Here is a 22,302-nt window from a genome sequence, read left to right on the forward strand (position 1 = left end):
AAAATTATGTTCTGTAAAGTGTCTTAATGAGCCTCTTTTTCAGAAATTATCCGATGAATCGTAATCAACGAATAAATGAAGGAGGAAGTAATTTCAACGAGTTAAACATTTTACCGGTTCCATACTGAAATTCAATTCATACTCATGCAAGCTCCTTCGTTGATGTTTTTACAATCATGCATGAGAAACATTCGAGATGTTTAGGATGTTTTCGGAGACAGAATTTAAAACGAGGTTGGAATTTTTGCGGATTTTAAGGCAAACTGATGCTTTTTTATGCCAGTGTCACTTATACTTGAGCTTACGACATTTTAAAGCACCTGACTAGTGTGTCCTGATTCTAATTGAAAATTCATTGTTTTAGGATGTTTACGCCAAACGTAATAAAAACGTACGTATAAACAATACGTAAGCAAAAAACGTACTTATAAACAATACGTAAACAAAAAACGTACGTGTAAGTAATACATACGTACAGAAAACATACGTATAAGTAATACGTACGTGTATAAGTAATACGTACGTGAAGAAAACTTACGTTTAAGCACTACGTATGTAAAGAAAACGTACGTATAAACAATACGTAAGCAAAAAACGTACGCAAAACGTAAAACAAAGGAACATCAAAGTTGAATGTTTTCAAAACATTGTAAAACATGCTCTTGCAATTTTCAGTATAATCTACTTTTTATTAACTTATTCATTATTATGTTACTGTTTGACTAACTTTGCTGATGATTTTTCTACTGATTTGTGGAATAATATACACAACTTGTGAAAACAAATCTCTTAACTTGCTTAAGAGCTTTTTACGTACATTATAAAACTTACGTACTTAAATAAATTAAATTGAAAACAGAGTTGGCAGGACTTTAAAGTGGAGTCCGGACTTTGAAAGTCCGGACTTTCAAAGTCCGGACTTTGAAAAAAAAAAGTGGAGTCCGGACTTTCAAAGTCCGGACTTTAGTGGAGTCCGGACTTTAGAATAGTCCGGACTTTGAAAGTCCGGACTTTGGGACTTTGGGAGTCCGAAAAGTCCCATACAAATTTTTTTTTTTTTTTTTTTTTAAAGTATTTTAATATTTTTTTTTCGATTACACTGCGTAACCCGAGCTAAAAAAGTGAATTTTTTGACATTTTTTTCGGTTACACTGCGTAACCCGAGCTAAAAAAGTGAATTTTTTGACATTTTTTTCGGTTACACTGCGTAACCCGAGCTAAAAAAGTGAATTTTTTGACATTTTTTTCGGTTACACTGCGTAACCCGAGCTAAAAAATTGATTTTTTTGACATTTTTTTCGGTTACACTGCGTAACCCGAGCTAAAAAATTGATTTTTTTGACATTTTTTTCGGTTACACTGCGTAACCCGAGCTAAAAAAGTGAATTTTTTGACATTTTTTTCGGTTACACTGCGTAACCCGAGCTAAAAAAGTGAATTTTTTGACTTTTTTTTGGGTTACACTGCGTAACCCGAGCTAAAAATTGAATTTTTTGACATTTTTTTCGGTTACACTGCGTAACCCGAGCTAAAAAATTGATTTTTTTGACATTTTTTTCGGTTACACTGCGTAACCCGAGCTAAAAAATTGATTTTTTTGACATTTTTTTCGGTTACACTGCGTAACCCGAGCTAAAAAATTGATTTTTTTGACATTTTTTTCGGTTACACTGCGTAACCCGAGCTAAAAAATTGATTTTTTTGACATTTTTTTCGGTTACACTGCGTAACCCGAGCTAAAAAATTGATTTTTTTGACATTTTTTACGGTTACACTGCGTAACCCGAGCTAAAATATTGATTTTTTTGACATTTTTTTCGGTTACACTGCGTAACCCGAGCTAAAAAATTGAATTTTTTGACATTTTTTTCGGTTACACTGCGTAACCCGAGCTAAAAAAGTGAATTTTTTGACATTTTTTCGGTTACACTGCGTAACCCGTCGCAACAAAGTCCAAAGTCCAAAGTCCAAAGTCCAAAGTCCAAAGTCCAAAGTCCAAAGTCCAAAGTCCAAAGTCCAAAGTCCAAAGTCCAAAGTCCAAAGTCCAAAGTCCAAAGTCCAAAGTCCAAAGTCCAAAGTCCAAAGTCCAAAGTCCAAAGTCCAAAGTCCAAAGTCCAAAGTCCAAAGTACAAAGTCCAAAAAACCACTTTTTCAAGTCATGTTACGCAGTGTAACCGAAAAAGATGTCAAAAAATTCAATTTTTTAGCTCGGGTTACGCAGTGTAACCGAAAAAAATGTCAAAAAAATCAATTTTTTAGCTCGGGTTACGCAGTGTAACCGAAAAAAATGTCAAAAAATTCAATTTTTTAGCTCGGGTTACGCAGTGTAACCGAAAAAAATGTCAAAAAATTCAATTTTTAGCTCGGGTTACGCAGTGTAACCGAAAAAAATGTCAAAAAATTCAATTTTTTAGCTCGGGTTACGCAGTGTAACCGAAAAAAAATTTCCAAAAATTCCCAAAGTCCCAAAGTCAAAGTCTCAAAGTCCCAAAAGTCCGGACTTTCATAGTCCGGACTTTAGTGGAGTCCGGACTTTCAAAGTCCGGACTTTAGTGGAGTCCGGACTTTCAAAGTCCGGACTTTTGGGACTTTTCGGACTTTTAAAGTCCGGACTCCAAAGTCCTGCCAACTCTGATTGAAAATTCATTTCTATCTACAATCTTAAAATATTTATCCAATAGCTTCATATGATCCTTAAAAATTCTCGCTAACTGAAACATTGAATAAGTTCATGCATCTTTGCCAATTCCATAGAAAATTCTATCGCTTCCTCTTTCGTAATAAAAGCAAGCACTTAATTAAATCTAGTTAAACTCATGTTTGAGTAACAGCAATTAGCAAAGATAAATAATAAAAAATTAACAAAAACAGTTTTTGTTTAAATTCGAGTCAACGGATTTTTTTTAAACGATCACATTGTAATTTTTATTATATTTTTTCTTCATTAAAATATAGATTGTTTTAGTTTGATGAACTTGCATCATATTTTTATGCTAATTTAAAACAATTTCTAACTTTTTCAACAGTAAAAAAAAGAAGATGATGAAGGCAAAAAAAAAAAAATAATAATAATTATATATAAAATTGACTAATGAAATATTCTCTGCTAAAATTAATTAACATGAGATACTTCCCAAATGTACATAATGATAACAACAACAAAATAAAATAATAAAATTTTGTCTGTATTTGGCAAATAAAAGCAGCAGGATGAAATACCATTTTCTTGTGTCTTAAGCGGGTAAGTTACGCAAATATTCTGAGTCAAAATAGAGGATGGTAATTGTTATATCATCGCGAAAGAGTCGCACAATGTCTGACGGAAGTGATAGTAGATGGAATAAACGTGCATTGTCAAGTCCAAAGTCAGTGCCGCCTAGAGCATAGCGAATCAAATGAGTCGATGCATTTTTATCAATTGGCATTTCCATTCCCAATCTAATTTAATTAAGGTGGAGAGAGAGAAAAAAAGAGGAAAATTAATTAAAAATAATTAGGAGTTATTCACTGATGATGTCCAGCATAATTTGATTAAGGCACGAATTAATTATTGCAAATTTAGGTTCATTACAATTATTTCTTAATTCAAAATTTAACGACCTTTTGAGATTTGAATAAATAGTTCGTTCAGTAAATAAACCGATTCAGATTTAAATTCTAAAAGTTCGTTAAATTTTGAATTTTTCAAAAACGTTAATTTTAAAGTCAATTAACTCTTGTCATGAGATGCGAGCATGAATATTTAAAGGACGTCATTTGTGAATAATTCAATTAGTAAACGAGCAACGAATGTTTTTTAATTACTTTCTGGCTTTGAGCATTTCATTCAACTCATTGAGAGTAAGCTTTTGCTTTTTGGGTAATTTGAATGGCTGCAGTGATGCCTTTCCTATTGAATGTTCACCGACGAGATGTACAACTTCCAAAGGACTGTTATAAATATTAATTAAATTAATAAATGAATATTGCAATGTGACCTCAATCGACATTGACTTACTTTAAAACATCCCATAAGCCGTCACTAGCAAGAACTAAAAATTTATCCTTTGGTGTCAACATATGATACTGTACGTCCGGTTTAGCTGTCAAGTACGGCGGTGTATGATAATGTGGAGGAACAACTTGTTCTCCAAAATGTGGGACAATTAACTTTTGAAGCTTCTCTTGTGGCCATTTGTACCGAAAATCACCAAAAGCCCTGAGCGGTGCTAATTGACTTAACAAACGATCTCCTCTTATTATTGTATCTCTTTCAGAGCTTGGATGTTCACTTAGTATACGTTTAACTTCTGCTGTATTTTCAGCATTGTGCTCATGATTTAGTTTTGTAGCAACCCAATGTCCGTGTTCATTAATTGATCCTAAAACAGCCTGACAATCTCCACAAGCTGCAACATGCAAGTGATTTTTTGCGACATGTGCGACGACTGAAACGGATCCCGAAAGAGCTACTGATAATGTTTGACTAATACCTGAAAACATTGCCTCATCCGAAATATCTTTGTCCAGTCTTAAAAATGCATTTTCCATTAACTTTGACAAGTCATATGGCTCATGATCATGTGAATTTTCGAGCAACTCATTCGTAAATTTTTTGAAACTATTCTCGTACAAGTCACGCAACTCTTCAACGAAATCGTGCTTATCATTATGGCATTTTAAAAATGAGCTACTCTTTCCGCCATTTATCATTTCTTGATATAAAGCATTTTGAGGTATTAATGATGCTGCGAGATAACGGAGGAGCCTTTTACTAACGACTTGAGCGCAAGCACCTCCGGCATGTCCATCGAATATTCCTACAAGTAGACCTGCTGCATGGAGAAATGATCCTTCTGTTCTAGCATCCTCACACGGTGAATTTGATCCTAATTGATTCGAATCATAGCTTGAACATGCATGAGTGCGATTTTCACTTTCAAATTCCCTTGAATATTCATTGGCTGTTAAGATACAATTGACCTGAATAATGCGAATGAAACAAATAAATGTATGTAGAATTAAATGCAATAAACTTTTGAGAAATTGTCACACCGTGACTGATTCAATGTTTTCCACTTGATATGATAAGAAGAAGACATAATAATGGATTTATCGCCATCTTTTTGGATCAATCTCCGTCAATTTTATTTTTTCCTATAAAAATTATCCTCTGGATCTTGATATCTAGTGAAATATAGATTAATATAACTATTATCTAGCACATAGCCATCGGGTGCATTGTCATTTCCTTAAATTATTGACTATTTTTAAATTGATATTGAAGATCCAGATGATATATTTTGCAATTTGCCCTAATTTCACTTGTTTGTCTTCTATTTATCAGATGTTTTTCTGTCATTTTCACGTGAAAACTGTGTGATATTATAAAAAATAAAAGATCCAGAAAGAAAATTTTCATTCTTAAGTTATTTTTGGGATTTTTAAAATTTTCTTCATCATAAAGTGCAAAAAACTAATTTTCACGGTCAATGATTCTGATAAATTGACGATATAGGGCTAGTTGTAAAGACGTAAAACGATGTTAATTATAGAATAAATGATAAAAATATAAAAAAGAAAAATTGTCATTACGTCGTGTAGTGATTTTGGTATTATTTGATTCCGTAGTATTCTTCCACAATGAAATTCTCGAGTAATTAGATGCCATCCGAAGTGCATTTTGCGAAATCGTTAATGTAATTCTAGTTCACTTTTTAATTATTCTAATTTATGCTTAAAACTCTTCACATATTCCACTATAATCAAACTTTTTCTTAACCACTGTGTATTTCGATTAAAGAGAAAAAATTGTTATATTGTGTATTCGAACAGGCGAAAAATTAGGATGAATTCATGCAAAATTCACAAATTAGCAAGCATTGATTTTTATTGAATTTTTGTACTCTAAGTAAGCTTTTTTAATTTTAATTACAAATTTAACGGTTTTTAATATTTAAATTTTTCAGCACGTTTTTAGCACTATTAAGTTTAAATTTTAGCAGTCCGTTGGATTTTTCAGTTATTTTTAAAACTGTATCGATTTGAAATTTAATTGAACTATATTTTTTCAATATCCAATTCGCAACTAAATTGTAAAATTAAATTTCCAATGAATTTAATCCCGAAAGTTTGCACGAATCTATACAATAACAAAAATCACATGAACAACTGTTATAATTAGTAAAACACAAATGTATGCTCTTATCTGTCCGAATGACACACAAACACATTCGAAAGCGCTTTTTTGTGCATTAAATTACTCTCTACCATTTTATAACAGTCGAAGCATTAAACATCTGTTCAAGAGAAACATTGAGAGAGAAAAGGCAAAGTTTTATGCTCGATCTGTCGAGTGTTTCAGTGAGAGTTTAACGTCGGAACGAACAGTACGCAGCTAATAATTTCGATCACAGTATTTGGATTTTCATACATTTTCCGGCTTTTCCTCGCATTAAGTTGTCAGATGAATTGAAAATATAAATGTGTAAACATCACAACGATTCGGAAGTGAAAAAATTTTTAATTCTTTTTAGCAATATTTGGAAATATTTCGAGATGAAAACAAGAGAAAAAGAAATTATAATTTTATGAAATTGTGTGCTTGATTTAGTCCATAAATGGACGTTTATTGTTAGTGAGCGTATATACATGTGTATAATACGTGAATGAGTGGAACTATAAGAAAAAGAGGAATAATAACATATATGTAAAAAAAAAAAAATAATTCATTAAAGTGCAAAAAATCGTGGATAGAAAAGTGAAGCATTTTGTTAATACACGGAAAATAGAATAACGTAATCGATCGTTATCAGTTGAAAACGCGGTGGAATAGAATATTTATACATGTACACATCATTGTATATATATGCGAAGAAGAGTGGAAAAATAAATAAAAGATAAGAGAGGAAGCAAGCAAATTAAGTGATTCAGAGTTTCAACAATTTATAGTTTCTTTTACGTTTATTTTGTGTTATTGTGTATCATTCAACCAACCACATATATCCCTGTGATTTAATAAGGAATCTATTTTTGAAATTGGAAATAAATCATCAACAAAAATCAGTAGGTCGGTTGAAGTGTGTGGAAATATTGTGGAATACCTACAACAAAATAGAAATTAATAAAAATAATAATAATAATATTCACATATATATACATACATGCATATAAATCCAATAGAAGTTTTGTATATGTTGTTCACAGTTTCTGGATATTAAAGTGTTAGTGTTAAAGTTGTACAACATACAGTGAAGGAATAAATAAATAATAAAAGAAAGAAGAGAAAAAAAAAAATTAAATAAGCAGAAGAAATAATGAAAAAGTGAGTGGAATTAAAGGAGGCAAAATTAACATAGTAATTGAATAAAATCTTTAGTGATTACATTTACAATCTCTCCATACATCTCTCCAGTTCAATGCAAAAACAACAACTTGTAAACCGAAATAAATAAAGCATAAATAATAACGATATAATTTCCATAGCCATAAAATCATTGCCAAAAGATTAACAACTCGAAAGCAAGCAAGCAACCTAGTCAAGATAAATTGTCAAATTATATTCCTTGTATGAAGGAATTAAGTCGGAAGTAATTAGTATAGTTCGGCTGTATACGCTTGTTCGCGTAAAACTTTATTGTTTTCAACTGAACTAGTGTTTCTAGGAATGGGGGAATCGCCTCGGGAATTTATGATCTTCCCGCCTTAATATACTTTTGGATTATAAATTTGTGGTTGAATTTTCGGATGTGCAAGTAGTTGTGGATTCGAAAAAATGTAATCTTTGACATTCGTCATTTGGTAATGTCTCCCAATGTGATTCATGACTTTTTTTTTTTGGTCTATTGACGTTGTTGCTTCTTCTGTAGCCATAAATAATTGTTTGTCAATATTGTGCAAATCTATATCCTCAAATCAATTAAAAATTGCTCAATACATTTGCAGTTGAGAGAATTTTTGTAACCCTATGCTGAACATGAATTGTTGCCCTTTATCTTTTTTAAGTGGAACAATAAAAACATAGGCACAAAATATCACAGCTCTCGTTCGAACAAATCAAAGTGACAGATTTTTTTAACATTTTTTTCAGTTTGACTTTTTTTTTATGGTCGACCAGATAAACGATTAAAATAAATTATTTCGAATTAAAATACCAGATGATGAAGTCACACTCCGCAACCATATACTCACATGTATATTCATTTCGGTCGAATGTCTTGTTATTGAAAGTTTTTTTTTAAAATGCTTTAATTTATTACCATTTTTTACAATATTAATACATACTAAATAATATTATTTATAACTTCAAATGGCTCTCAAACATGCGACATAAAGTCTTATTATTCAATGAAATTAATTTATCTACATGCTCGAATTGAAAACAATGAGACGACCTTTAGGGAATTTATTTTTCATTCTTAATTATTTTTTCATCGCTCGACTTCATCTCGTATCGCATCATTTTATGTTGATTATTATTTGCATAAGAATATACTTTTCATTTATTATTATGATTATGTTGATGATGATTTTGCGAATGGCAAGTGCAATTTTTGCTGCTTTTTTTTTTTTTTTGTTGCTGCTCAATCCTTCAAAACTGTTTGTTTACCGAGATCATCACGAACTGATTATTATGAGTTCTAAAGAAAAGTTTATTATGTCATTTATCCACTCATTACTTCTTTTCTTTTATTGTGAGCTATTGTTCATACTGAGGAAATGTCGAAATAATAGACTTTAATATTGGTTAGTCATTTATGGAATTTAATAACGTATTTTTAAAATTTGAATGGTTTTCAAATTAGTTCAATTTTGAAATTCGAAGAATAAACAACAATGGAGCTGTATTTCCTTAACTTATCTATTTATAAGTACATTGGAAGTAGGACAAACCATCGTTTATACTTTATAAAGTTGAAATCTCCATTACATTGCATTAGTTTGAGTTCTTTTACATTATTTACATGAAAAAGATTGAGAATTTGAAAATTAATTAAAAATTCCAGAATTTTACCAAAACATAAGTTAAAAATATTTCTAAACAAGTACCTAAGCTTTAATTAACCATACAAAAATACAAAAACTTCCAGAAATTGCCATACTTTGAATATACTATTGGCTTTTTGAAATTTATTTTGCTATTTTTATTGCTCTATGGCATTCAAAATAGCATAATGAAGATATATTTTTTTGCTTTTGAACTAATATACTACTCCATAACTTTTCCGTACTTCTATCAGAGAGTAGCAACATTCACTGCATATTCAAATGGAATTAAAACTTCTTTACATAACTCTTTTTTTATATTCCTACTACTTTGAAAATTCCTAATTTTTAGCAAATGTTTGCTCTATTATGTGTGTATGTGTGTTAGATGTCTAAAATCTAACACTGTATGCTGAAAAGCATGACAAAAGTTAAGTAAAAAAAAAAGCAGACGAACTGGATAGTAAAGTGGATTAGAAGGGTGAGGAACTAGAGGCTTTAATGTTTTTCAAACTTTTGTCCAAAGATAAGGAGATTTACGTGATTATGATAATTTCTGACTACCATTAATAATGTCAGAATTGAGAATTACGGACTAATCTGGAATTTTTATTGCGAATTTAAGATTCAAGGTTGTGGTAATAATCTCCACAGCATTTATCGTAAATTGTGCACTATTTTTATGTCAGACATCATAAATAAGAATTATGTTATTTGACCATTTGTCAAAAATTGTGTAGGCGGTATTATATCCAAAAAAAATGTTCATTAAATATTTGTGAAATCTCCTCAGCCTTTTATACGCAATAGGAAGTGGAGAGAAGAAAAAAAAAGAGTTCCTTATCTGAGCTCACCACCCTCTGGCTAGGAACGAGAGATTTTTTTTTTCTATGCTGGTTCACAATTTTTTTATGAGTATGCACTAGTATTATGTTATATATGTGTATTATACATTTATGCATGTAGAGAAGAACGGAGAGAGGAAAAAGTGGAATAATTGCAAAAAAATATTCTTGGACATGCCTTTGTAAGAAGCGCTCTTTTACACAATTTATAATATTGGCGGGAAGTCGCACAAATCATTTCGCTGAATATACAGTTCAATTGTGGCTTCCCTCAAATGTCAGCTGAAACTGGATTCTGATTATTAAGTCGGTCCCGTTTGTCGTCATTGTTAGTTCAACTCCGGCTTTCTCCTTGGATCTATTAGTTTGTATTCAAGGATGAAGGCTTGCTAGACCAATCTACCCTGCATTAACCAGAACTTCATTTGACCTCTGACCCATTAAGTGGCTTTGATGGACGGTCTATATCGAGAGAAGGTTTGAATAGCATTTAGTGGAGTTAAGTCAAGATTGGCATAAAGTAACATATACTGCGCATTGACCATCTTTAGGAGACCCTGGAAGTTGCTCAAACTATGATAGTTTCTGGCGCGAACTCGCACAAACTATGACAACTTTTGGCGGGAACTCAAACTTCCTTACCGCTTAGATTGAAAATGACTAAATAACTGAATTAGATTAAAACGAGCAAATGATTATGCTTGCGAATTTACCAATCATAAGTTTTTGAAAATTCAAAAGTTATGAGTTCACGAGAAAACCCACTTTCATTTGAGAACTATAGCGTGCATAATCGCTTCCTATGATTTCATATATAGTAAAAAGTTCAAACATTCAAAGCATTTGATATTTTGAAAATTATTGAAGCAAACTATGCAACATTGAGTTTTCCAATATAAAAAAAAGTGAGGCACAAAAGAGCATTTGCTGTGCTAATATGCGCTAAAACGAATATTTTATGCACATAGCACGAGAAAAAAAAATTGTTGTTTAAATAAAACTAACTACAAGAGCCCATTGCAAAAATGTGAAATGAATGTAGAGAAACAGAAGGAAAAAAAAAAATTGTTATATGCACATTTAATGCGACAGAGTTCTCGATTTATGCAAATATGTTATGTGTACAAGTAGTTCACTAAAAATGTCATCAGTTTGGACTATGCATAACTTTTTTTTTTGCTTTATTTTCCTGTACATACATACATTCTTTAACTTACCACGGTAATTATTTTTCTGTATAAATACACTCAAGAGCCAACAAAAAATGAAAGGAAAGGAATAGAAGGAAGACAAGGAAAATTCCTTTTCTGTTTTGTGATCCCGAGCGACATAGATGAAGAAAGATCCGCCAAGGAGCTTTTTAAGCTCCGCTGACTTATTTTTTGCAACAATGTTCCTATGTCAATCTTACTTCACAACAGAAGGCTTTCCAACTGACTCTATTGCTGACTCTGTCAACTATTTTGCACAAATTCTCTGTCCACAAATTGAGCTCACATTCTTTCATTACTGTTCTGCGCCAAGTTGTTTTTACACGCTTTTTTTAAGCTTCTGGTCGCCTATGCCCTTGTAACTTCCATCCAAGTCTGTGAAGCAAATTTATGTTTCTGTCCCAGCAATGATAAAGCTCCGCTAAACCTCTTTTATTTATTCACTTTCTTGGCGAAAGCGCACGAGGACCCATTACCGCATTTAGAGTTCTTCGGAAGCTGGATCTGTCTTCAGATAGCTTCTGTCAGTTTCTAATTCCCAGCACTTTTGCATCGTTGCTCACACAGCGATCCAATGAGCTCTTTAGTCTACCTCGAGATTTTTTCGATCCAGGATGTCATCAGTTGTCAATTTTAATACTTCTTAAACTAATCTCAAATGGAAGTCGTCTCCGTTTGACTTCCATAAGGCTTCTATTTTTGGCAGCTAAATGGAGGCAACTTCCTTTTGGTATAAGTAAAAGAAGCTTATCGAAACCAGAGTGTGACTGTCTCAAATTCGAGTATTTCGAGATTACATTGTCGAAAAATTTGGACTGTTCGAACCGAACTTATTTTGAAAAACCCGAACTGGATCTGCTTCATTTGTCTCGCTCGGGACTCGATACACACAAAAAAAAAAAGCTTTTTGCCGGATGAGAAAACTTTTTTTTTATATTAATCTAATGAAAAATCCTCTCAAGCAACCTAATACACACAGCCTCCATGATTTCAAAGCAGGCAAGCAAGCAGGCTGAGCAGATACATGGGGAATTAAATTTCTGTTTTTCTGCTTTAGAAATCATGTTGTTGCTCAAGTATATATTTGTTGAAAATCAAATTAAAACAATTCAGTGAAAAAAATGAATTAAAAGGAACGAAAAAAAGTTTTTTGTTTGAAATTTTCATTTTCGTTCGGTTTTTTTGTTTGTGCCATTGTCGGGGCACTGACTGAATCGAAAGAAGACAAGAGGAGGAAAAAAAAGTTTTTTTATTTGTTGAATGGAAAAAAAGAGACATCAATTTCGGGAGAAACGTGGATATAATTGGATATTGGTAACGAAAAAGGAATCAATCCGCTTAATTTTGTGCTTGCTCGATCAAGAGAATGGAAGTGATTGAATTATTTTTCCTCTCATGGAAGTCTAAAAAATACCCTCGGCTGGAATTGGTTTATAAATTAAATTCTATCAGAATTAAACTGTAATGGAAAGATTAGATAGAAGAGTGATTTATGTTCCATGTCTATATTTTCTTAATACTCCAATATCATCATGGCTTCTGTTGGAAATAACTGCTCCATATTGCGTAGAATATTCAATTCAATTCAAAAAAAAACTTATCAATATGATTTCATTCATTCCTAGGGCTTTTCTTCTTTCTATGTACAGATAGCACAAACTTGTTAGTGATTTTTTCTCATGCTGAATAGGTTATTTACATTGAATATAATCTGTAAATCGTATTTATAGCGACACTACAGACATTTTTCATTTCCATTCAACAGCAATTATGGAATTACAAAAATCCTTCAAAGTTATTCAATCTTTAGTCTGGTGCTCTATTAATTATACCAATAATGGACATTATCTATAACTTGTAAACATTAATTTAGATACTGAAAATCCCTGGAAGAGAGATAGAGGTCATTATTTAAGTCACGTACTATGTTGCAGCACTACCAATTTAATTATTGAACTATTCTCCACATTGATCCACATTTCAAATTACATCAAAAGTAATCAGACACTCTCAATTGTCAAAGCTTTGTTTTGAATTTAACTGGAAAGAGCACTTTAAAGATGTAAAAGGTCATACAGAAATTCGACATGGCTGATTATATCTCAAACTTCATGCTCTATTCATCGAAATATTCATGAGAATCAAAATGTTTTGAAATTAATTAAATGTAATTTGATGTTCTAAAAATAAGTAAATACTTAGTGGACAATAATATGCTAGAACTGGATATTAACTTGCATAAATGGGATATTGACTAAGCGAAGTTATAATGTATTTATGTCTATATTTTCACTCCAATATCATCATGGCTTCTGTTGGGATTGCGTAGTTTACATTTTCATAATATTACATACTTAGAATAGGTTATTTACAATTGTAAATCGATCCATGACCTCCCACAGATATCGCCTAAAACTAGCTCTTTCTCTGGATATTGTTTGTCAATTCCTGAATCCAAGTGCAATACAGTCTCGATCTGCAGCTTTCATTCATGAGCTTCTTGAACACCCAAGTTATTTGCCATCCACAAAGCCAGACTTAAAGATGTTACATAAAAGAGCTTTTACTTACTTACTTTGGTGGTCGTGCTGATCAATTGTGATCCATGACTTCACTTAGTTTGCGTCTGAAATTGGCTCTTTCGCTGACAACCGCTTGCCAAGTACAATAATGTCTCTATCGACAGCATCTTTTCATGAGTTCTTGGGGCGCCATCGTGATCGCTTACTTTCTAAAATATCAAATTTAAAGATTTTATTAATTGAAGCTTCTATTGGTCTTTTAATACATCCACTGACCATCTAAGCCTGTTCACTTTAATTCATTTTAAAAAGTTTTCATACTTTGGACCTTAATGCTAAGAGCAAACAATTCCACGAAGCAATCTTCCACAAAATATGTTAAGCTATAAAACAATGCATCAAGTTTGTTTGTTGCCAACTATTTTTAAAAACATTTTTTTCATGCCAGAGCACAACTATTGCACTCTTTTTCCTACCCGAAAAAACTTTGTCATATACAGCACAACCCAACTGGTGTATAATAATTCAAAATGATCTAAGACCAACAAAAAATCCCACATTGACCCACTTGAAATAGACATAAAAAGTGGATATAGTACATTTTTCTTCTAAATCCCCAACGTGAAAAGTGTAACAAATATAGCGAGAGTAAAAGATAAATAGAAGCCCTGTAATCCATAAGAAGCTGTTTATTGCGATCCAAACGGAATGAATAATAAATAGGGTTGAAATACTTTATCTCTAAATTGAACGGTAGAATGGAAATAGTCTTAAACGAATTGATGGGTGGGGGAAGGGGAAGTAAGTGAAAGGAACATCTCTCATTTTTTGGATAATGTTAAAGTTTTTTATGTTGTCAATTTCATTATGAAATAATTTTCAGAATGGGTAAAAGATATAGAAAACGAGTTGGTTGTAACATAAGGCATCCTTTACATCAACGTCAGGTCTATGATGTCAGTTACATTAAATGGCTAGAGGCAATTCACAGTGAAAATATTTTATCATTTATGCAATACACAAAATATTTTTCATACCCGAACCGTAAAAAAAAACAACAAGAAAATTTCTCGGTTAGTAGGAACGTGAAAGGCGAAACAGTAGCAAGCATCCAACAGCTCGAAGCATCAGCAGCAGTTGTAAAATAAAGAATTATGAATATATCTCAATTTTTATCCTATATGTTATGAATATAATGTAAATAGAGGAACAAGAAGTTCATGAGAGATTTTATTTTTTTTTTTGGGCTTCTGTTGAGATATTCTAAGGCTGAATAAAAAGGAAAAAAAAATCTTCCTTTACAGCTGCTCGGCTTTTCAAATCATTTTTCATATTCATCTTTCGTCTATATGATATAGACGTGTATATGATGTATAAACAAAAAAATATAAAAAAAAGTGCCTCAATAGACAGAAAACGTGAAAGTCTACGGACATGTCTGGATAAGTGGAAGTAATATACATTAGAAAAATATGAATTTTACATGCAGAAAAAAAAGGCTCAAACATAAAAAATATATCTTGATGTAATAATTATAATTTGGGTTCGACCATTTCTATTTCCTCCGACTACTTCCTTACCATATTTTCTTTTCGTAAACTCATTTCTTTCATTCCAAGGCGTGTGGATGGATATTAATTTGACGACATTAGGGTTGGGTTTCTCAAAGGAAAAAACCCTACTTAAAAATGAGTCTCATTCCATTTTTCATCATCAAATTATAAATTCATAGTTTTGGGATAGATTGAGATGTACTTTAATTTGCCTCATGTGTCTTGGAAGGATGGATGATTAACAATAATTCATATTTGACATTTACACAAATTTGTGTGGAGGATAAGCTTGATTTTTAAGTCTTTTGAACTTTAATTTTGTGGTTTTTAAAATGAGATGTAGGAGTTAACTCTTGAACTGTCTCTAACTTCAGACTGCAATGAAAGGTTAGTAAACCCAGACGGCTAAAATTTCATTTCGAACATCTTCGAAATTATTTTCGAACTTTCGAAGTTTGATTCGAAAATTTCAAAATCAACTTTAGTTCATTCTGATCATTAATATCCCACGCAGACTTAAAACGGGTATTTGGCTAATTACGATTTCTTCACGAGTTAGAGTGTACTAGACTTCTTTATTAAGTAGAACTAAGGTTTCTCGATGTCTCGGTTTTGACAAATTCTCGAGACATAAACCGAGACTACCCGAGAAAGTTTCGGTCTCGGCATTGGGAAGGGAAACCTTTAAGTAGAACTTCTGTATATAGTGGGAGCCGAACCACTTCTTTGACCAAATTACTGCTTGTACCTTACAAATGAACGCGGTGCGTCGAGTTTCCACTGCAAATAATTCGAAAAAGGACAAGTGAAAGATGTCTTCTGCCAAGTTTCGAACCCATGATCGCTTGGTCGGTTTCACAATAATTAGGTACTAAAATTCTAAACCATTCCGCCACTGAGACACACTCTAAAAAATTAATGGAAATTCCCCAAAAAAGATACTTCCATTCTACAATATAATTATTTTTGTGAATAATTCAAGACACCATGAATCATAAAATGTCAAATTAAATCTAATTCATTATACTTTAACATCTTTTGATTCCAAGAGTGTATCCCACTCTTTTTTATTCAGCAAATAAATATCAGCAGAAAAATGCAAGATGTTCTAAAATTAGTCTTAAAATCCGAGCAGTATAATGTGTCTGTTGGTGCATAGCTACGTTGCTTTATTTGAAGTCTGATTGTGACCCATTTTAATGCTGTCCGCAGTATTGACCTTAATGGGAACATGATAGCAGATTTTGATAACGAAGCTTGTGGTTCAAGGTCTTTTGCTGCTCGGGCCTCTACAAATTCCAATCAACACATTGTTCAATCAGAATAAGATACTATAAAATTGAAAATTTCATACTCAAATTTCTTTTATGCTGACATCGTTTAAAATAAACTCAGACAAAGAGTAAATTAATCAATTTTGCACACTAATTTGTTGACTGATTGAATCAAAATGAGAACCTTGAAGTTTGTTTACATAAAATATAAACAAATGTTCTATGATGAGTACAAAAATACTCAAAAATGAAATGATTAGCTGTTCCGTTGTATATGAGGATTTATAATTGTTTTAAAAATACAAAATATCAATTAAATCATACAAACGTACATATTGTTGTCTGAAAATTAGGTTAACATGAACGGCATGAAATGAATGTATTCTTAGTTTAAAAATAACGTAATCCACGTCGTCTGGAAACATTTTTTTAAATGGAAGAAATTCCCTCGGATGGAAAGCAAAGGCAAAGACGAGAAGAAAAAAGTAGAAGAAAATGAAATGAAATGAAAATTTATAAATAAAAGTCAAGCCCAAAATGATATTAGTCAATAGAAATGGAAATTATGAATATTGTGGTGCTATGTGTGATGATGAAATATAAATGAAACATGGGAAAGAAGCACAAAAAAAAAATTTGAGTGAAGGCATAGACCGCTAAATATCTCAAATATTCATTCAAAAAGTGTCATAAATCTGACTGTATATAGCGTAAAAGGCAGGCAAAATGAATGAATAGTTATGTTCTGTGATGGCAAAGAGCGAAGCAGCAAGGAGAATTTCCATACAATTTTTATTTTAAATAATTGATTTGAAACACAGTGAGAATGAAGAGAGGAGAAGACTCATATAAAATAAAAAATATGTGAAATAATAATCATATAATGAATGCATGAAGTGGCAATAATAATAACAATAATAAGGAAAAAGAAACTGAAATAAAATAAAACAAAATAACTTTTTCGCAATTCTTTTGCTGTATAGAATTCTTCAAAATAATGCCAGTTATATTAATGTAATAAGAAAGATACAAAATGTAAGAGAGTGAAAAAAAAGTACGTGTTGTAAGCCATAAAAACAAATTAGTGTGTGTGTGAAATAAAGTCTTAAAACATCACTAAATGCCTCATTCGGTGTTTCAAAAATAAAAACCAAAGTGGGGAAAAATTTGTTGTCAAATCATTTAAAGGATTACGACGCATTTGATTTATGGATGTAATTACTTGAGAACTAGGAATTTATCAACAGCACTTAAAATTTTGTGAGGCATTAGTGTGGCTTATTGATGCCGAAAATAGATTGTCTTTTTTAACGCACTTCCTGATGTCTTTTATGGATTTTTAAGAACCAAAAACTAAATTTAAAACTAATTTTTAGAGATTAATAAATTCAAAACCATTCAACAGTTTTATTGATCAATTTGAATTGTTCAAAACCATACAACAGTTTTACCGATCAAATTTGAATTGTTCAAAACCATTCAACAGTTTTCAGTAAATCAAATTTGAATTAGTCAAAACCATTCAACAGTTTTTAATGATCAATTTTGAATTGGGCTAAACCATTCAACAGTTTTCAGTCTGTATAAAACAATACAACAGCAAATGATAAAATCCATAAAAGAATTCTAATCAAAAATTAATGCAATTGATTAACGTATAAAAATAATTTAAATTCAGAGCAGTACAAGATCCCGGCATAAGATAACAATTCAAATCATTAAAACTCGTTGAACTTGAAATATTAATAGGAAACAATGAATATTTAATGTTATATCGTAAAAACTCGTGAAAACATATAAGTTGAAAAAAAAAAAAATAAAATATATTAAAGAAGAAGAACAAAGATAATATCAGCAACTATGCAAAGTATGGCTTTGAATTCAGCATAAATTTTTCATACATACAATTTACATGTATGGCTTTTGTTACAACTTGAAAAATTTACATTGTAAAGAAATCGACATAAATTTATGCTTTTCACTATCTTGAAATATGAATGCTTATGTGCTTACATAAAATAAACCTCAAAATATGATCTCTTAATTCCCCTATAGAGCAATTGTCTCAATAAATGGATGCTCATGTTCCAAGGCTTGAATAGACAAAAAGAGAGAATTTCACACATTTGCGATTGTTTTCTGTACAAAACGTGCTAAAAAGAAATAAGACGGCAAAATTACATGCTTAAGAGAAGTAAATGTACTTTTTATATATATATTCGCGATATATTGGTGTTGTTCTACATTGAAAGTATAGCAACTTATAATATCGTTAAATGAAAGAAAAGAAAATGTTAAATATGCAATACTCACGAAAGATAAAAGGCAGTTTAGCTGTGCTGAGAAGAGAAAGTAAAATGGATTTTTAAGAGATTTAGGATTACCCTTGACGATTTCTTATTTTTCTCTGCTTCGAAATTATCATTGTTATTAGCTATAATTTAGGGTATGCCGACAGATCTCTGTTAGAAATCCGAGATATACAGACAAAATTTAAATCTTTAAAAAAAACCCAACCTCAAAAAATAATAAAAAATTCTTCATAATATTTACAAATTGATGCAACAACCCTACAACAAGCTACTTTCATCTGTTTTTTTTTATACAAATTATTCTGAAACTTGATCTAAAAAATATTTACATTTCTATGTTGAAACTAAATCTATTGGCACTCGACTCGACAGATTATAACAATTTACTTCAAAATGTGATACAGTATCATCTCTACGAATATGTGTATAAGCATGCATACATGTGTGTGCATGCATTTGTGGGATAAATAAAAAAATATTTAAAAGGAATAAAAAGGCAACCAAAACAGTGTGTGCAACGGTACTGTTAACATCTTGTTGTTGTTAATATATATTAAGGCAACACATATAGTATGGATACGAGAGATTGAGAGAAAGAAAATGTGTATTGGATGTAATGGATGAATATCATAATAATAATTCACTGTGTATGATGAAGCAATATAAAAAAGAAGGTGAAGAGATTTTTCATTCACGATGACTATATATACCTATATAACGTGTGTGTTATACAAGATTATTAATTTTTTCTTCGCTCTTGCTGATATATATCCACCACTATAATGTAATGTGTAAGGCTTGCATGCCATGTACTTGCTCGCTTACTTACTTACATTCATTTCATATTTACTTCTCAGCAATAATAAAAAAAATTATTTTTTTCTGCCTGGCATTTTTGCCTCTCTCGATGGTTTTTGTGATTGCTTGCTTTACCTCCTTTCGTTGCCTTATTGTTTACATGTATGGGTGGGTAAAAAACACATATTTATAATAATAACAACACAATATTGTGATTCTATAGCAAGCAGGCAGGCAACTGAACTAATGGGTATCCCTTTTCACTCTCTCTCTTTACATCCTCTCCTTCGTGCAATCATCAGTTTCTTCTTCTTCACACATTACTTTCATCTTTACCTTTCTCTCAATTCTCATCTGTTCCTTTCATCATACCTGACTATCATCAGAACCTTGGCTTTGTTTTTCCCCATCTGTTTATGTTTTATTATATATTTATATGATCATATGCATGTATGTATGTATGTAGATTTCTTTCTTTTTTGTTGAGAAATTGGATTATCTACCCTTCATTTTCATAAAAGGCACAAAACCATCATCGAAACTAATACATGAGAGAGGAATCATATAAGACACGTGAATGGATAATGTAAAGGATGAAAATAATATTTATCTTACGTCTTGACAGTACAATAATATATAAGAAAATGCTGAAGACCACATTTAAATACCGTTAAAGGCTCAAAAATACATTTTCTGTATCCTCGTTTTCTATTTTGATGGAACCTAAGAGAGAAATTGAATTGGGCTTTGTGACATAAAATCCACCCAATATTCCTTAATTCGATTGTAATTTAATTGGCTTTAAATTCCTTTTTCCTTTACCGTATTTAATGTGAGGACAGAAACATGTTCAATGTGGACACTTGACTTTATGCTGTCAATGCCTTTTTTTTTTCTTTTTGCTTCTTTATATTTTATCACTCACTCAACGCTTATATAATGTAATGTGTTCTTAAAATAACTTTGACATACCTAATAAATGTTGTCGTTTCTATGACATAAATGATTAGTTTGTGCCATTAGGCAGACTTATTTTCTGATTTGATCGAAAAAAAAAAGTTGATTAACAGAATCAAAGTTTTTTCTACTTATACATTTATTTGAGATGTAAATCGATAAAAAAATATGCAAGACTGTCAGTTATTCTATGATTTATTGGCCGTAAGATCGCAAGATTGGATGTTTGTGACATTCTGAAGTATTTATAGGTACATTTTTTGCCAATCTATATGATTTTTACGGTTTTGTAATTGTAGCTTAATTAAAAGTCTTTTATAAAGATCTTATTTAGTTACAATGTTGTTTATTCTTCGGAGTTCAAAAGCGAACTGAAGTTTTGTATGAAAAAACGTGGTAAAAAGGGTTGAAAACTATGTAAAATTAATATTAAACTTTTGTATGAACAGGGGTCTTCAACTATGTAAAATAAATGTTATTGAAATTTCAAATGAATGTTATAACAAACCGGTCAACTAAACTTAGGTCTATTGTGAAAAATTGAGAAATTATTTAAGAGCACATGACTACCACCTAACTTCAATTCAAGCTAAAAATATACATTCAAGCTCAAATCAGGACAGATTTCAATATTTATGATAAATTGATAAAAGAGAAAGTTTAAACAAGAAAAATTCATCTCAACATTCAAGATTTTTTCTATCAATCATTTGCCATCAATCAAACTGAATATTTTATAACAACCTCTTCTTTACTTCCATAAAGAAATTTTGATTTCAAAATTGCTACACTTCTTTTATCATCAGGCAAAGTGACACATTGAAATGCACTTGACTAATGAAATTTTAAATGCTTGACATTTTAAAAATGTGAAGACATGAAGATGATATTGAATTTGAGATGATTTTGATTGTGTTGTCGAAAAGTTGTACCAAATCATAATCATGTATTGCCAACTTTGCAACTCAATTTGCTTCCTCGACATCAATCTATATATTTTGATTTAACCTATCATTTATCCTTGCCCAAAGCTCATGTTTCTTCTTGTTTTCGAATTATCAAGAATTCAGCAAGTCTTAACTTCTGAATAACATTAAGTATTAAATCACCATATCCTTAACTCTCATACTATACTATATCCACGACTTAGATCTTTCCAGGTGACCTATTAAGACATAAACTGCTTTTACAACACCTTAATAAAATGTCAATTTTTAAATATTATTTCCTTCATGTAAGCACATGAAACAACTGTAAAAGAGGAAATAGGATGAATTATTGATCTGTCATACACAGTGACATCCATTTTTCAATCAATATTGATCGATAGGATAAAAAATGCGCCTTGAACTTCCACCTTTCCTGATAAATTCTTCCTGATCAAAATTGATTGAACGAATATATCAATAATATTTTTATGTTAAGGCAGAAAAAAAAGGTGCAAGTAAGAAGAAATATGATATAATATTAGTTTATAGGGGATGTAGAATAAGAAAAACATTGAGTAATGCCAAAGTTAAGTAAAGATTTAAAGAGGTCATGAAAGTTTGCGGTGAAAATGGCAAAGTTAATATACTTTTAAAGGGTTAGGTAGATATAGGAAGAGATAGAAGAAAGGAAGATTACTGAAAACTTTTTTTCTCCTTTTTTTCATATTTTCCTATATACATGATAATTCAGTTTCTTTATGACTTTATGTTTTTCATCCTCATTCACCCAGCAGTCGTTGTATTCAACATTTTGTTAGATGAAAAATTATTTTTCCTCATTGGAACGTCATCATCATCATCGAGTACTCTTGAAAATGTCTAGGGAATGATAAAAAAGTAATTAAAAGTGGAATTTATAATCCATTTTACGGGATAG

General features: G+C 31.1%; 2 protein-coding genes across 4 annotated transcripts in view; one reads left to right on the forward strand and one right to left on the reverse strand.

The window, feature by feature from the left end:
• Positions 1-3,010: 3,010 nt before the first annotated feature.
• Pdp (pyruvate dehydrogenase [acetyl-transferring]-phosphatase 1-like protein, mitochondrial) lies at positions 3,011-5,805 on the reverse strand. The gene is made up of 4 exons (XM_070652186.1): positions 5,575-5,805; positions 3,998-4,962; positions 3,805-3,930; positions 3,011-3,438 (listed from the first exon to the last, which is right to left on the reverse strand). Exons 1-4 carry the CDS (start codon positions 5,659-5,661, stop codon positions 3,234-3,236), a joined length of 1,383 nt encoding a protein of 460 aa, XP_070508287.1. The 5' UTR covers positions 5,662-5,805; the 3' UTR covers positions 3,011-3,233.
• A 556-nt stretch (positions 5,806-6,361) lies between these two features.
• Positions 6,362-22,302, forward strand: part of kug (FAT atypical cadherin kugelei) — a 150,565-nt gene continuing 134,624 nt past the window's right edge. For all 3 annotated transcript variants that reach the window (XM_070652483.1, XM_070652485.1, XM_070652484.1), the window contains exon 1: positions 6,362-7,303. The gene's annotated coding sequence lies outside the window, so the exon portion shown is untranslated. The remainder of the gene's footprint in view (positions 7,304-22,302) is intronic.

This window comes from Chironomus tepperi, unplaced genomic scaffold, assembly GCF_022539635.2.
Source record: "Chironomus tepperi strain 1889 unplaced genomic scaffold, CSIRO-AGI_Ctep_v1 contig_48, whole genome shotgun sequence".
Classification (NCBI taxonomy): Eukaryota; Metazoa; Arthropoda; class Insecta; order Diptera; family Chironomidae; genus Chironomus; species Chironomus tepperi.